Source organism: Diabrotica undecimpunctata, chromosome 4 (genome assembly GCF_040954645.1).
Source record: "Diabrotica undecimpunctata isolate CICGRU chromosome 4, icDiaUnde3, whole genome shotgun sequence".
In the NCBI taxonomy this organism is placed as follows: domain Eukaryota; kingdom Metazoa; phylum Arthropoda; class Insecta; order Coleoptera; family Chrysomelidae; genus Diabrotica; species Diabrotica undecimpunctata.
In genome coordinates, this window is record NC_092806.1 from 33745235 (window position 1) to 33761159 (window position 15925).

Genomic DNA, 15925 nt, shown 5'->3' on the forward strand with positions numbered 1-15925 from the left:
GATTTGTATCTATCTGTATTTGTCTTTGTATTTAGAAATTTTAATGCGTTTATCAGTTTTCTTTTCATTGAACCATTGACTAACGCTTCCATTGAAGGTAGTGTTTTTTTAGTTTATTATATACCTTCCAAATAATTTGTTTTTTTCTTTTTATAAGACGGGTCTATATCGTGGATGTAGATCGGTCAGAAATGAGATTATCTACACAGAAGAACCAATAACTGCTTAAACTCTTCGACCAAAAAATTCTAAGAAGAATATATAGAAGACTAAAAGAGCAAGGATGCTGGCTTACATTTTTGAGTTTTATAAGCCAGTTTTTTTTGTATGTAAAATCAACAATAACTGAAAATATACAGAAGATTCGAGTATATTCAAGTATTTAAGTATACACAAAAGATCTTTTCAATCGTAGGGTGGAAAGTCTATTTGGTCAAACGACCCTTTTATCGACAATCAATTTCCGTTCTTCAGTTCTAATCCGTGGCTGCTACATCTTAAAACGGAAGTAAAGGGCTGGTTCTTTCTAAATGCTTTAGATGCCCATTGTACACTAATTTAACGGGTATTGCATTCTAGATACCTTTTGTTACATCTACTATTTCTATATGTATAGCGAGTGTTTTATGAATTGGAATGATTTTATAACATTACTCCAGTTCTTTATAGTTCTTTATAGATCTCTACCTTATGGAATATTGAGTGGAACTTATGAATTTATATCCGAAATGCCACAAGAAAATAGATTCCAAACAATATTGAATGTAACTAGTATATTAATGTAGTACATTATTGAGAATCTTCCTAATGGTATATATTTTTTTGCAGGTGACTTTTGGCGCAGAATTGGTCATTCACATTCCTGGTAATTTAGGTCAAGATGGCGTAGTATACAGATTAGATTACTTCCCTCCTATTGGTCATCCTGCTCCAAATACCACTATTGCTTCTAAGGATATCAGAGATGTGATCAAATTTTCTCAGGCTCTTCCTGGAACAAAATATGATTTTCGGCTTTACTACTCTAACGCTACACACAACATGCTCACCTGGACTGCCAATTTTACAACAGGTATGTAACAAGTTTTTTACTATTATTTCTATAGAGTTCTTTTAAACATTTTCAATGCCAAAGACAGAACAACAACCTTGTTTTGATTTTAAATCTATACTGTAAGATTCATATATTTTTGCATCCGTTCAAAGCTGGATGAAAGCAAAATAGTTTCAGAAGGTTTTATGACCCCAAGAAACTGTTGCCTGTTGAAAATCATGCTGTTCGAGCATTTTGTTTTTTAATAGCAAGAAACAAAAAATCTTTAGAATGAACAAATTGTCCAAATAGAATTAAGAAATCTGAATTATAATGTCACAACAATGTCAAATTGCTAGTGTTTTGTTTGATGTCTTCTATTGTAAAAGGAGTCGCTTAATTTGACGATTTAGGTTATACGAGTAATAAAGAGACGTAATATAATTTGTGAATAATGTCATAACTGCACACAGAAGCAAACAGATTTTATCTGGATCTACATGTAATACACAAACACTTACTATTTAATGAAAAAGACAGCAAAGATTCGATTTCACGTACAAAGCGTCTATGTATCTGTTGATACGTATTTCGACTTAATAAGTCTCATCAGAACAGTTATTCATAGCCGTTCTCAACGTGAAAAATAATCTTTTCTGTCTTTTAAGAAGCAACAATAAAATGACTTCGTTATGGACGCAATAGCGACATCTGATAGAAAAATCGGTAAGATAGTTTCGAAACAAATTCAGATTTCTGCTTTAATCTGAACCTTCTATAAATGCAAGGTATAACAGACGTTGATAAAGATGTTAATAGAGACATGGGGAATCTAAAATTTGCATTCCACGACATGTCTATCAACTAAGCAGAAATCCTTAACGAATTTGTTTCTTGTACTCATACAGAGTAGATCCGAATAAAATGAAAAAGACAGTAAAGATTCGATTTCACAAAGCGTCTATGTATCTGTTGATACGTATTTCGACTTAATAAGTCTCATCAGAACCGTTATTCATAGCCGTTCTCAACGTGAAAAATAATCTTTTCTGTCTTTTAAGAAGCAACAATAAAATAGAGGAGATAAATGAGATATGGATGATGACTTCTGATCATATGGTACCATGTTACACGCCTAAAGTGCCTTTCCAAGTGAAGATCTGCCCACGAAATGGATGGGATAGAGGAAGCACACAACCCAAGCTAGTATACAGAAAAGTCAATTGTAGGAATATACAGTAGTAGTGGCAATATAAACATTTATATTGCCTAGGAGCATATCTGTATTCCAGCTAGAGATTTATACAATCTTGCATTGTGCAAGAGAAATTAAGATGCGAGCTTCCGAATTTAAGCGGATCAATATGTGTACAGATAGATTTATCGCAAAACAATTCCATTATTTTCCCTCATCGATTGCTGCCTATGTGTGTTGGGAAATCAAAAAAACCAAGAGCTCTAAAAGATATTTCCGAAAAAGCACTTCCAGTTTTTTATAGAAGCCAAAAAAGCTCATGGATGCCGACCCCTTTATTTTCAGAATGGTTCGAAAATGAATTCGTCCCAAGTGTAAAATCCTTTTTAAATCAAAAAACCTTCCCGTCAACGAATTGTTGCTTGTTGACAATGCGCCAACTCACCCCCAAAATATACAAAATAGTGACAGTTGTCAGATTTTTGCCACCGAATGTCACGAGCTTAATTCAGCCGTTAGACCAGGGAGTAATAGAGACATTCAAGAGACATTATAGTATTTTTTAATACCAATACTTTGACCAAGAATACTGTAAAACACAATGTTATTTTTAACCGAAATTCTTGTTATTAGAAACGGCCTCCCCCCCCCCAATTATTTCGATTAACAGAGGTTTTACTGTACCACCATAATATCGGCCGCATCACAAGACCCTTACACGCCAAAATATATAAAATTCGTGCAAGCCGTTTCGGGATAAATGGAGGCGTTCCATTGACTCTGTATATCTGTGTGTGAAACCATAGTTGTGCGAAATACTCTTGGCTGCTAGCTATGAAGTAGACGGTTATCAATTATTTTTGTATGTATTACCAAATAGGATAGTTATCAAATAGTCTAAATAAAAAAGTATCTGATATTTCGATTACCACTAATGTGGTCTCTTTGCGTTTGTTGGTTGTTTTATTTGAGATAACCGTCACTCTCTATATTCTTATAAATTTCTCATCCATAGTGTTACGAGATTAGTGATTACCATAGTAAATTATAAATACTTTTGGATATGCATCTTTTCTGAAAATCAATATCACTCGTAAGAGAAAACTAGAAATAATTAACTGAAATCAGTACTGTAATAGAGATTTAACAATTTTTTTGTAAAGTATGTATATCTACCAATAATATTTTTCGTTTCAGTACCTGATCCACCTTCAGGCCTCTCAGTCGACGTCCGAAGTGGAAAAACCGCCATCATATCCTGGGAATCTCCAGCCCAGGGTAGTTTTACTAGTTTTAAACTTAAAATCAATCCTCTTGTGCACATTTCCGAACCGAAACAACAACCAATTATCATCGACAATGTGGATAACAATATGTATATTCTGAAAGATCTGGTTCCGGGAGCTACGTACCAAGTTCAGGCGTTTACCGTATTCGAAAACAAAGAAAGCGTTGCTTATACTTCTAGAAACTTTACGACAAGTAAGTTAAATAATTTCTTTGGTTTTTCTTTAAGTTAACGAGTTAATTGATTAGTGTAAACATATTAATTCTATCAAATATAAGTTTAGAATTGGTAACAAGGTACGACGTTTTGACAAGCTTTAGTACAGTTTTAGTAACATTTGTTAACTGTGAAAATACTAATTTAAAAGCCGTCAAATATCACATACATGGCACTCATTACCTTTGATATATTTACTAAGAAAACCTTCGGATATAAAAAACTTTGGGTACTAATCAACTTCGTTTAAAAAGAAAAAATGAACCATAAATTCTGTTGCGTTCTCTCTATCATTTACCACTGCAACAGGTGGAAGGGAATATGCAATACTGCTAAGGCCCGTAGGTAACGCGTTAGGGACAGTATCTACATGAGCTAAAGTCGAGGATAGCTGACCTGACGAACTAGGCGCCATCACACGAGGTGTTTGAGACGTGGATGTCTCGAAAGAAGGTTGAGGTTTTGAAAAAGATGAGTCTTTTGACATATGATTTTGAGAAGATTTAACTACATTGAGTAGATGGCATAAATCTGAAATAAGTGTGGGAGGTCTTTCCCCCACATGTAACCTAGAAGAACAATGGGATGCACTACCTACTTTATAATACGTAAAGGATGAGAGGACGGGCTCCCATATTATAAGTCCCATTGCCTTACAAAACAAATCATCTACAATATTTTGATCCACGCTATCTTCAGCGGAATCTACCAATAAATTCTCGATTGCATCCTGTGCGCATTCATATTTATCATATTCAACCTGTAAATACTCACGACGAACTTTCAAATGATAATCAATATCGACCAATGAAACATTTTCTGCAATCCAATTACAGTGACGAATAATTGCATTCTTTGCAGACCGTCTCTTGAATTTGAGGGTGTCCATTGTTTAGACAAAAATGGAGCAGCTTATATTTAAAACTCACAAGACAAACAAGAAAAAGATTGTGAATGAGTAAGAGTAATTGTAAATCCCTGGATTTTTAACAGAAACAAACCAAAGAGATACTTGTATTAGTCGAAACAGGTTTCTACAATAAGACAACCACAAACAAAATAAAAAAAGAACAGTCTCCACAGACCAGGTATCTTATCAAGGAAAAGATATATCCCAACATAAAACGATTACAATCTGTTACTAATGTCCCTACAATCAGGAAAAATTAAACAAAAAAAATGGTTGTAATAACCGAAAATACTTTTTCCACCCTCACAAACACTAACGAATACAAAAGAAGAAATGTCTCTACAGACTGGGTATCTTTTTTCATAAAATAAATACCCCAATGTAAATGGTTATACTAACCGTAATAAGGTCTCTAGCATAAGAAAACCCTAAACAAGTAAAAGTAAGAATGTCTTTCGGCAGACTGAGTATATGCTTAGACAAAAGAAATACTCCACTAAAAGCACTATGAAAAAATCAGCAAGAAATGGGTATACAAACCCGAAAAAGGTCTCTGTCATAAGAGCACCTTTAAATAAAGTATATAAAAAAGAAATAGTCTTTCGACAGACTAGTTATCTTTCAGTATAAAAGAAGTCTCAATGTAAGATGGTTATAAAAACCTTAAAAAGGTCTCTGTAAAAAGAGCACCTTGAAAATTAATTAATGTAAAGTACAAAATCGTCTTTTTGCAGACAACTGGATATCTTTTAGTATAAAATATATACCGTAATGTAAAATGGGTATAACAACCGCAAAAAAGGCCTCTGTCAGAAGAGAACCTCGAAAAAGCAATGTAAAAAAAAGAAATAGTCTTTCGGCAGACTAGGTATCTTTTAGTAGAAAATAATTATATATACAATAAATGGTTATAACAACCACGAAAAGAAGGTCTCTGTCAGAAGAGCACCTGGAACAAAGAATGTAAAGAAGAAATAGTCTTTCGGCAGACTAGGTATCGTCTTTCGGCAGACGAGTAGGTATCTTTTTACATAAAACAAATACCTGACTATATAGTTATGATAACCGCAAAAAGGTATACAGTAAATAAACCTTTGTACAACGTAAAAAGTAAAATGTCTTTCGGCAGACTGGGCAACTTTTCAGATAAAAGAAAACCCGACTATACTATGGTTGTGATAACCGCAATAAGGTCTCTAGCATAAGAGAACCTCGACAACGAAATAGTCTCTCGGCAGACTAGGTATCGTCTTTCGGCAGACGACTGGGTATCTTTTCCAGCTAAAAGAAATACATGACTATACTATGGTTGTGATAACCGCAATAAGGTCTCTACCATAAGAGAACCTCGATAAAGAAATAGTCTTTCGGCAGACTAGGTATCGTCTTTCGGCAGACGACTGGGTATCTTTTCAGATAAAAGAAATACCCCAACTATACTATGGTTGTGATAACCGCAATAAGGTCTCTAGCATAAGAGAACCTCGACAAAGAAATAGTCTTTCAGCAGACTAGGTATCGTCTTTCGGCAGACGACTGGGTAACTTTTTAGATAAAAGAAATACCCCAACAAATAGTTATCACAACCAACTAGGCTCCTACCATAAGGAACCCGTGAGCAAGTCAAATAAAATGGTTATCATAATTGATAAGGTCCCTACCTTAAGGAAACCGTAAACAACGACATATTAACTAGTTATCATAACCGACAAGGCTCCTACCATAAGGAAACCGCAACTACACATGAAAAAGAACATGGAAAAAAGGTATCTACTATCAGAGAACCCTAAACAAACAAAAAAACAGAAAAAGAAGAAGAAAATCCGGCTCGAAGGACCATTATGTTGCGTTCTGCACATACGATGACCTCAATATAACAATTTTGGTCATCCTGAAGGGGGAGAGAAGATATTTTGTTCAATCTAGAACTCGCTGGTTTCCCCCTTTCGGATTGGGTATGTATATTAAAATAAAAGAAATGAAATGAAACCAGTGGACTGTATAAAACTCTATTTTAACACGAAGTAAAAGCAATCATAAATATACATAACCCAATATACCTACAATTATAAATAAAGAAGAATATAAAAAAGAAATAAAAATATGAATATATATGTCATATAAAAAAATTGATATTAAACGTGAAAGAGTGAAAAATATACGCACATATTATAATATACTTAATTCGTAATAAAATGAATAAACCTCGTTAATACAGTTACACAAAATGCAATCAAAAATATCATATAAGAATTATATCAAACTCAACTCAAATTATATATTCAAATACAAATATTTAAACTCAATTCAAATTATAATCGGGAATGACATATTACAAAAAATAAGAATAGAGTAAATACTACACAAAACAAAAGCAAAATGTCCAATTGACAACGTTTAATGTTCTGAATAAAGTTCAAAAGTTCAAAATCGCGACACAATATGTAATAATTGGGCACCAAATAAACGTACTTAGCCCATGCAGCAACAAAATTATGGTATTGTTCCTTACCCAATGAGAAGATGGCACTCCGGCCACCGCAAAAAATATGTCTTCACCGACGAATAACAGGAACCACACAAACCTAATGTAACTTTTCTGCATCAAAACGACTTCCTCGGTCAAAGGACCGATGCTAAGTGTCGTCTTAAGGTACTCTTAACCCAAACGCACACACATGTGTGTGGTTTGAGAGATAAAACTCGACTCTGATTGTGTAGATGCATCGCTTATCTCGAATACACATCTGTGTCAATTTGCAGATTGCCCGTCTCGTAGCATGTAGTTTTTAACCCAGATGCACCCTTGTACATGAAATCTTGATATACGGGGAGAATCAAAACTACCAGAAAAGTCTTAATATTTAATAAATGTTTATTAACAGTTGCGAAACTGCAACAAATTCTAAAAAACAAAAAAAATATTTTCAGTATCTTAACACGTTAAGTGCCATATGAATCAACATCCGAAACACAACCGAAAGAGCCGTCCTGGCTCCGTCACCCAACATATTTTAAGGTGTCAAAAAGATGTTATGTTCAATTGTTTTACAAAATTTTATGTATCACTCAGTATTTTCGTTTAATTTTTTAAGTATTTCTTAAGGAATAATTGAATGCTGTTTTTGGTCATTATTTTAACAAAACAACTACCCGCATAATCTGCTTAAAAGGTTTTATCCAAATGCCGCCAAAGATCCCGTTAAGTTTTGTTTGCAAATATTCTAAATAATCTCTTTTAAAGGTATTGCCATAATGCCGCAAAAACGCCGCCCATAATCTACCAGAATTGAGTAACGGAACCTTCGAGTCACATTGTCTGCCAGTGCTCTAAGTTTACTGCTTATTAATTTAGTTAACTGTATGGTACAATATGGACTTTAGTACTATAATAAAAAAATAAATTAGACCGATGGGAAAAATTTATTTTACTTTATTTAATTTGGTTGTTTTGAAATGTATTAGATGTGCGAAACCTTAAATTCGTAGGCGTGGACTTTTACAAAAAGTCTTCTTGTTTATGATCTTGTTTACTATCTGTCAAGACAGTTTCTTCGCTGTACTAAAACTTAAAAAAACTACTTGAGTAGATTGACAACATCCGTTCATCTTTTGTTGAACTACGGTCTCATCATCATCATCATCTTTGGCTCGACAATCCTCTGTGGATCCTGACCTGCTCTAAGATTAGTCGCCATTCTGTTTAATTTCTGGCAACGTGTTGCCATCTTCTGATCTCTAGTATCCCTAAGTCGGTCTCAACTCAGTCTTAACATTCCTGTAGTTAGCTTTTTAGCAATCATGTTTTCAGACATTCGTATTATGTCTTAATAAACGTTACGGTATAACTTCCTTCAGCTTATTATAGAAGGGAAAATAGAAGGCAGACGCGGTCCGGGTAGACGACAAATGACCTGGCTGCGCAACATCTAAGATTGGACAGGATTAGACTTTCAAAGTTTAATAAGGAAAGCCCAAAATAGGGAAGACTTTGCAGAGGTCATCGCCAACCTTCGCTAAGAAGACGGCACCTAAAGAAGAAAAGAAACGTTACGACAGAATACGACTTCTGGTTCATTAAAGAGTTGGTATAATTCGAAATTAAATTTTTTGCGCCACTGCCCTTGATCGTTTATAGCTCCAAATATTTTGCAGAGTATCTTACGCCCGAACATTCCCAGAAGTCTTTTATCCTTCTGCGTTAGAGTCCGTGTTTCCGCCCCGTTTGTGAGGACCGGCCCCAACAGTGTTTTGTATATAATAATTTTAGTTTTTCTTTGAACAATTCTTGAGTGGAATTATTAAGATTTATTCGTCTTTTAATTTCTTCGCTTGTTTTATTGGTTAGTAGTCACTAGCGAGCCAAGGTATGTAAAGCTGCCAACACGTTCAAAGATATGACTTCCAAATGCTGTTTCCAGTTCCTCATTTTCTATAGCATCCTTAGTAACCAACATGTACTTGGTTTTGTCTTCGTTGATGACTAGACCTACCTATTTCTCCGCCGTTTCCAATTCTGGGAAATATTGCACAACATCTCGCTTGCTACCCGCTATTATGTCAATGTGATCAGCGTATGCTAAGATTTTTATCGGTCTATTGTAAATAGTACCTCCGTCTCTATCTAATTCGTGTGTCTCGGACTGCCTTTTCCAAGGCAATGTTAAATAGGAGGCAAGCGAGGGCATCCCCTTGTTTATCCCCGAGTCCATCCTTTATCTCAAACAATCGAGAATTTTCTCCTAACGCTGGTCTTTAAGTTAGACATTGTCATTCTCGTTAACCGGATAAGCTTTTCTGGTATACCAAATTCACACATTGATTGGTATAGTACTGTACTCTTGACTCTGTCGTATGCGGCCTTGAAGTCGATGAATAGGTGATGGTTTTCAATGTTAAATGTTTTCTCAATGTCTGATTGAATGAATCTGGTCAATTGTTGATTTTTCTGGAGTAAATTCGGTCTGGTATTTTCCAACTGTGTAAACTTTCGTAGAGAATATTTATTAGCATTTTATAAGCAGTTGTTAATAGGGTTATACGTCTGTAGTTGTCACACTGGAGCTGATCGCCTTTTTTATGTAACGGGCATTTTTGTCAGTTACGTAAAATCCTATGGAGAAGGAAATATCCTTTGAGAAGCATATTTCCTTTTCCATCCTTACAGTTCATTATTATTGGCTTAAACTCTTTAATCATTTTGTTTATATTCCTGTAGAATTTACGAGTTTCGTTTTGATTTCTTAGCCATTCTATGTTTTCCAACTGCTTTTCTTCAAATTGTCTTTTTTTCTTCTATGTAATCTTTTTTCATCCCTTCTCCGGGTCCAGTATTCCTTCTTTGGTCTTCTTGTGCATCTAGCTTGATTAGTCTTTAGTTATGCTCTATTTTTGTTATCTGTTGCTTCTTGGCACTCCTCGTCAAACCATTTGTTTTGTCCAGCTGATTTGGCTTTCACCAATATTTCCGAGGTAGTGACGCTACCCGTGAGGACGCCATCTTGTGGCGCTAGTTCCGTGACGAAGCCATCTTGTGGCTCGCGTAAGCATTTTATTTTACTATAGAGAAAAAAGTAATACATCGCCAGTATAGAAGCTTCGCTTCAACAAGAACTTTACTTGCGTGGAAAATTAGGGCTATAATACGGCACTTATTAAAGTCAGTTGGTGAACCTTTCTTGTAGATGGGTATGAAAGTAAGCTTACACCAATTATCTGGCCATTTTCTTGTGTTCCAGATTTCATTACCTAGTTTGAACATTTTTCAATCCCCATTTCTTTGAGTGCTTCCGCTCTGGTTCTTTGTTGAGGATCTTCCTGTCCTGAAGGATTCTAAATTTATATTCGTCTATAGGTAGGTACATGTTCTCTGTTGCATGTGTTACACAGATCGGATTGCATTTTTCAATTTTTATTATCATTGTATTTTTTAACCCTTTAATGCATACTGTTGCAGAAGCACAACATAGTGAATTACTTTTCCATTATTCTGTGCGTTTACGATGACATGCTTTAATACATGGTGAGATTTTCGTACAACATAGCTCATTCACTGCTGAACAATATCGGCACGCGCATTTCACAAATAAATGAACCGAGTTGACATTTAGCAGTTATGTCTAATATCAAAAAAATTATTACTTTCGAGTTACAATTTCAATTGTTTATTGTGCTTTTTAAAGTACATTTTTTTTGTGCTTTTTACCAATAAAGATAACGTATATCATAGTATATCTTTTTTTTGTTGAATTTAAAAAAGTCATGTATTAAAGGGTTAAATACTCTTTTTTTCTCGATTTATTTTTAGTCTTCTAATTTTTCGTCTTTTCAGCGAATGCCAGGTCGTCCACATATTATTTAATATACTGGAACTCTTTGCGATCATCTTGTTAATTTCTACTTCTTATTTCGTTCCATTACGATAATATCTTACTAAAATGTCTAATTGCATAATTTATGTCGCTCATGTAGTACACAATTGCATTTACTTTAGTCGAAACACAAAATAGAACAACCTTGGTAATTATTTTTGATTACACAACATTATCTCTTATTCGAATGAAGTTGCTAAAAGTCTATATTTGCCACAGTCCTTCGATCTTTGTAATTTTTTGTTTAAATAAAACTAACCGCTAGTAAATATGTGATGTGACTGAAATTATAATTGCGTTTAAGTACTAATAGTATTCATAAACTAATGTTTTATTAGGTGGATAAATCTTATTCACAATGACTTCAAAAGATTATATTACATCGGCTGAACAGATTATGCCGTTGAGCATATCTAGCCATAAAATGAAATGCAAGCAAGGATAAGTGGAAAACAGGCTTAAGTTACACCAATCGAAAGTTATATAAGGAAAATAGTAAAAATCACTCACATTTTTACACACGTTTAAGAATAGGAGAAAACAGGTTGCGGATCAAAAAGTGGCCGCAAATAATTTTAATTCATTTAATGGTAATTTTTATTTTGCTCATTTATTTTTTAAATAAAATACGCTGCTTATGATGTATATGCATGTTTTGATATCAAATTAAAGCTATTTTTTTATATGATGATATGAGGTTGCCATCTATTAAAAATGCGAGGTTTCAAATATAAAATAAAATAGAGTTAGAGTTATATATACACTGCGCGTCATTAAAAAGAGACCACCTAGAATTTTTTAATAATTTTAAGTTTATGCAATTTATTCTATTGTAGCTAAACTCCCACTATGCCGAAACACTTTTAGGCACCGACACTAGGTGTCGACAGGTCAATTAAGGGTAATAAGTTTGCAGAATTGAAATCAGTTTTACGATTTCGGAGAATGCATGTGTTGTTTGTACATTGTTTTTCTTAGAATATGGCTGTTGTGTTTTTCAAAAATCTTTCATTAGTATCTTTCTGTGCCGTCTTCTACCGAAGGTTGGCGACCATCAAACGATAGGTTTCTCTGTTTTGTGCCGCATGTATTATGTTCGCCGCTTCTGGTATTTGAAACCATTCTCTCAACTTTCTCAGCCAGGATTTCTTCTTTCTGTCCAAACCTCTTCTACCTTCAATCTTGCCTTCCACGATAAGCTGTAGCAGACTGTACTTATCATTAAGGAACACATGACCCAGGTATGACGCTTTCCTCCTTTTAACAGTTGTTAACAATTCCACCTCTTTACCCATTCGTCTTAATACCTCTGTGTTGGTCACTCTGTCTGTCCAAGGTATTCTCAGTATGCGTCGATACAGCCACATTTCTAGAGCCGCTAACTTCTTTATAGTTGCTGCTGTTAACGTCCACCCTTCAACTCCGTAAAGTAGCGTAGAGAGTACGTAGCATTTCGTGGCGCTATCGGAGGTTAACGCTTAGGTGGCGGTTGCTTAAGAGCTTTCTCATTTTGATAAATTTGGATTTTGCTATTTCAATTCGGATCTTAATCTCTACGTCTGGGTCCCACTTATCATTTACTGTATATCTCAGATATTTAAATCTGTGTACTCTTTTAATACGTTCGGCTTTAATATTCAGGTCGATATATTGAATGTTCTTTTTACTGATTATCATAAATTTAGTTTTCTTTCTATTGATCTTCAGTCCAAATTGGTTGCCAGTTGTATTTACTCTATTTAGCATAATCTGTAAATCTTCGATGTTATCGGCCAGTATCTGCATATCAAAAATTACTTATTAGTACGTCATTAATCTTGATGCCCTCGTTGTACTCTTCCAGTGCCTCTAGAAATATTTGTTCCGTGTACAGGTTGAAAAGCAGTGGCGAAAGAATACAGCCCTGTCTAACCTCTCTCGAAATGGTTACGTTTTCACTCACCATATGTCCAGTCTTCATGTGGGCTGTTTGATTCCAATATAGATTTTTTATAATCTGGATGTCCTTAGTGGCAAGTCCTGTAATAGTTCTATGAGTTTGTCATGTTTGATAGTATCGAATGCTTTCTCATAGTCGAATTGCATTAGTATACAGTTGTTCAAAGAGTGAACTTGGGCAATTTTTAAATTTAAAAGTATGGCTGAGAAATTTGCTAGATCTGTTCAAATTATTACTATAATGTAACGTGGAAATTCCTAAATACCGAATTTCCAATAAAATTTACATAATCCCCTATAATCAGATAAATGTTAAAACACGTTGTTTTTATAACTCATCGCTGAATTATTCAAATGGAGAAAGCTTGTATTTTCATTACCAGAGCCGATGATCTTTAAATAAAAGAAACTCTATTAGCATAGGATGATTAAACAATAAACGTTTATATTGTTATTAGATAATTGTTTAGATGAATTGATTTTTTATATAAACTTTTATTGTGTCTTATATAAAAATGTATTAAATCGATTCATGACTAGAATAAAGCAAATGAAATAATACGGTATGTTTCAATAATTTGTGGGTGTTGGTTTAAGCATTAAAACAGCAACTTGTAATATAATGTCTAAAAGGTCGGTGGGGCGGCACATCTGGTCAGCGATTGTAATAATGGAGCACAGAGAATCTAAAATTAATTATTTGACATACTTAATGACTAATTTAATAGAAAGGGGTTCAAAGTAAAGGATGAAAAATGGTTCATAAAATATTGATGTGGTATCATTCATATATGAATGATAATAAATCAAGTTACACAACTGTCATTTTAATAGATAGTATCTTAGCGGACAGAAGTACAGTAAAGTAATCATGATAAAGATAGAAAATGACTTGTAAACATAAATACATGAAAACATACGATGTGAATGCATAGCTGATTCTTTACATCTCTAAGCCTGATAACTTCACAGACGCATGCGCGCGCACTCACGCGCTCTCACGCACACACACACACACTCACACACACAGAGAGACATACATACGCAGACACACATACAAATACATATATACATACATACACACTCTACGTAAAGAGTCGCTCAAAACGAGAAGATCATCTCAGCGTGGCTGGAGACGGCAAAACTCTAGAGCTGGTGACAAAGAACGAACGCAGAAGACTAAATAAGGCAATCAAAAACAGCAAAAGATAATGCTGGATGAAGCTTACCAATGGGGTAGAGAATGATCCATATGGTAGGCGAAGGTCACGACTCACATGAAAAGCTCACCCTATGGTCCGCTCTGTATGCTGGATACAGCTAGCAAGATATTAGAACGAATAGTCAATCAAAGAACCGAAGCAGCAGTTGAACCGCTGCTCAAGAGCAATCAGTATAGTTTTTGAAAAGGGCACTCAACACTGGATGCGAGAAATCTTGTCGTTAATACATCTAAGGCGGCGATGACAGGAATCAGATGGAAGGGGGGTACGAAGAAGTACTGTCTGTTGGCTACATTTGACATCAAAATGCTTACAACTTCGCCAACTTGGATACTGCGAGCTTTAACTGAACTGAGAGCACTTGCTAATAGGAGGCATATCTAAGCTAAAAAGGATAGTGACTATCTACTTCACCGATTGACTTTTGAAGTATGACTCAAAGTCTGGCCCGAAGGAATATAAAATCACTGAAGGACTACCATAGGGCTCTGTGCTAGGCCCTCTTTTGTGGAATATTATGTATGATGGATTGCCAAAGCTAGAATTACCAAGGGATGCTAGGCTCGTGGCATATGCCGATAACGTGGCTGTGGTGAACGGACCATGAGGAAATAAATCTCACGTTCGACATCATCTTCGAGAGAATCTGCCAGTGGATGAACTGAGTTAACTTAAAACTAGCAAAGCATAAAACTGCGGCAGTGCTTATTACTAGTCGGAAACAGGTGGAAACTGTAACACTGTGTATTGGAGAACATGAAATCACACCATTCCTTCGGTACTTGGGAGTGCTGATTGGTGTCAGACTCAACTTCAAGCAGCAAGTAGAGTATGTTAGTGCTAAAGCGTCAGTAGTAAGAGCAGTCACCGCTAATGCCGAATGTAGGTGGCTCAAAACAAAGCAGGAGGACGTTATTGTCGTCAGTATTAACAGACGGAATATCAATTTGCGCTATCATTCTCGGAACCCAGGAATCACGGACCAAGGTCGCATCAGTATATCATCTGAGTGCTTTAAGATTTCCGCACAGTATCTGAGGACCCAATATACGTCACAGCCGGGATGCTACCCATTGGAGTTCTAGCTGAAGAAAGGAAGACCCTTTATCAAAACTATTTTATTCCATACCATCATATTTACAAATTTCTTTTTTTTTGCAACACAGGCTACATGTCATGAAGACTCATTTTAAAAAAATCCTCAAAGAAAGTGGACTTGGCGCGCCAAATGGTTTAAACAAGAACGAAATTGACTTTTATATTTACTAACAAAAAATGCGCTGTTCAAGACGTAATTCTATTAAATCAATTTTCAACCGGAAGTGACTATAGAATGGTAAGAGCGAAGATAGTCTTGAACGTAAAGAGGGAAAGAAGAAATATGGTTTTAAGTACAAAAAATGTCACATTCACTGCCATTACTAACACATGGGCATACCAGGAAGAATTAGAGAGTAACCAACAAAAGGCGTGCAAGATAAAACCAATATTGAACAGCTTAACGAAATGTTGGTGGACGCCCTAAAGAAGGCACAGAAGTTCCAAGCCAAGCAAACAAGAAAAAATTAAAAACTCGCACAAGACACAAGAAACCTAATGCAAAAAAGAAGAGAAATGAAAGATAAGCACACAACGAACATTGCAGAGCTTATAAATTTAATCAAATCCATTTCAAAAGACGTTAGGAAAGACATAAGAAAATCGCTAAAGAGACATCTAATACCATAGAAAAGCCTAAGTAAATGTTCTAA

The 15925-nt window shown here is 35.1% G+C and overlaps 1 protein-coding gene across 3 annotated transcripts in view; it reads left to right on the top strand.

The window, feature by feature from the left end:
* The window catches only part of LOC140439430 (tyrosine-protein phosphatase 10D-like), a 197715-nt gene that overhangs the window by 106614 nt on the left and 75176 nt on the right, over window positions 1-15925 (top strand). For all 3 annotated transcript variants that reach the window (XR_011950621.1, XR_011950622.1, XM_072529331.1), the window contains exons 2-3: window positions 829-1072; window positions 3426-3710. Coding sequence is in view for 1 of the 3 variants with exons in the window: in XM_072529331.1 (XP_072385432.1) it covers window positions 829-1072; window positions 3426-3710 (529 nt within the window). In the remaining 2 variants the exon portion in view is untranslated. The remainder of the gene's footprint in view (window positions 1-828; window positions 1073-3425; window positions 3711-15925) is intronic.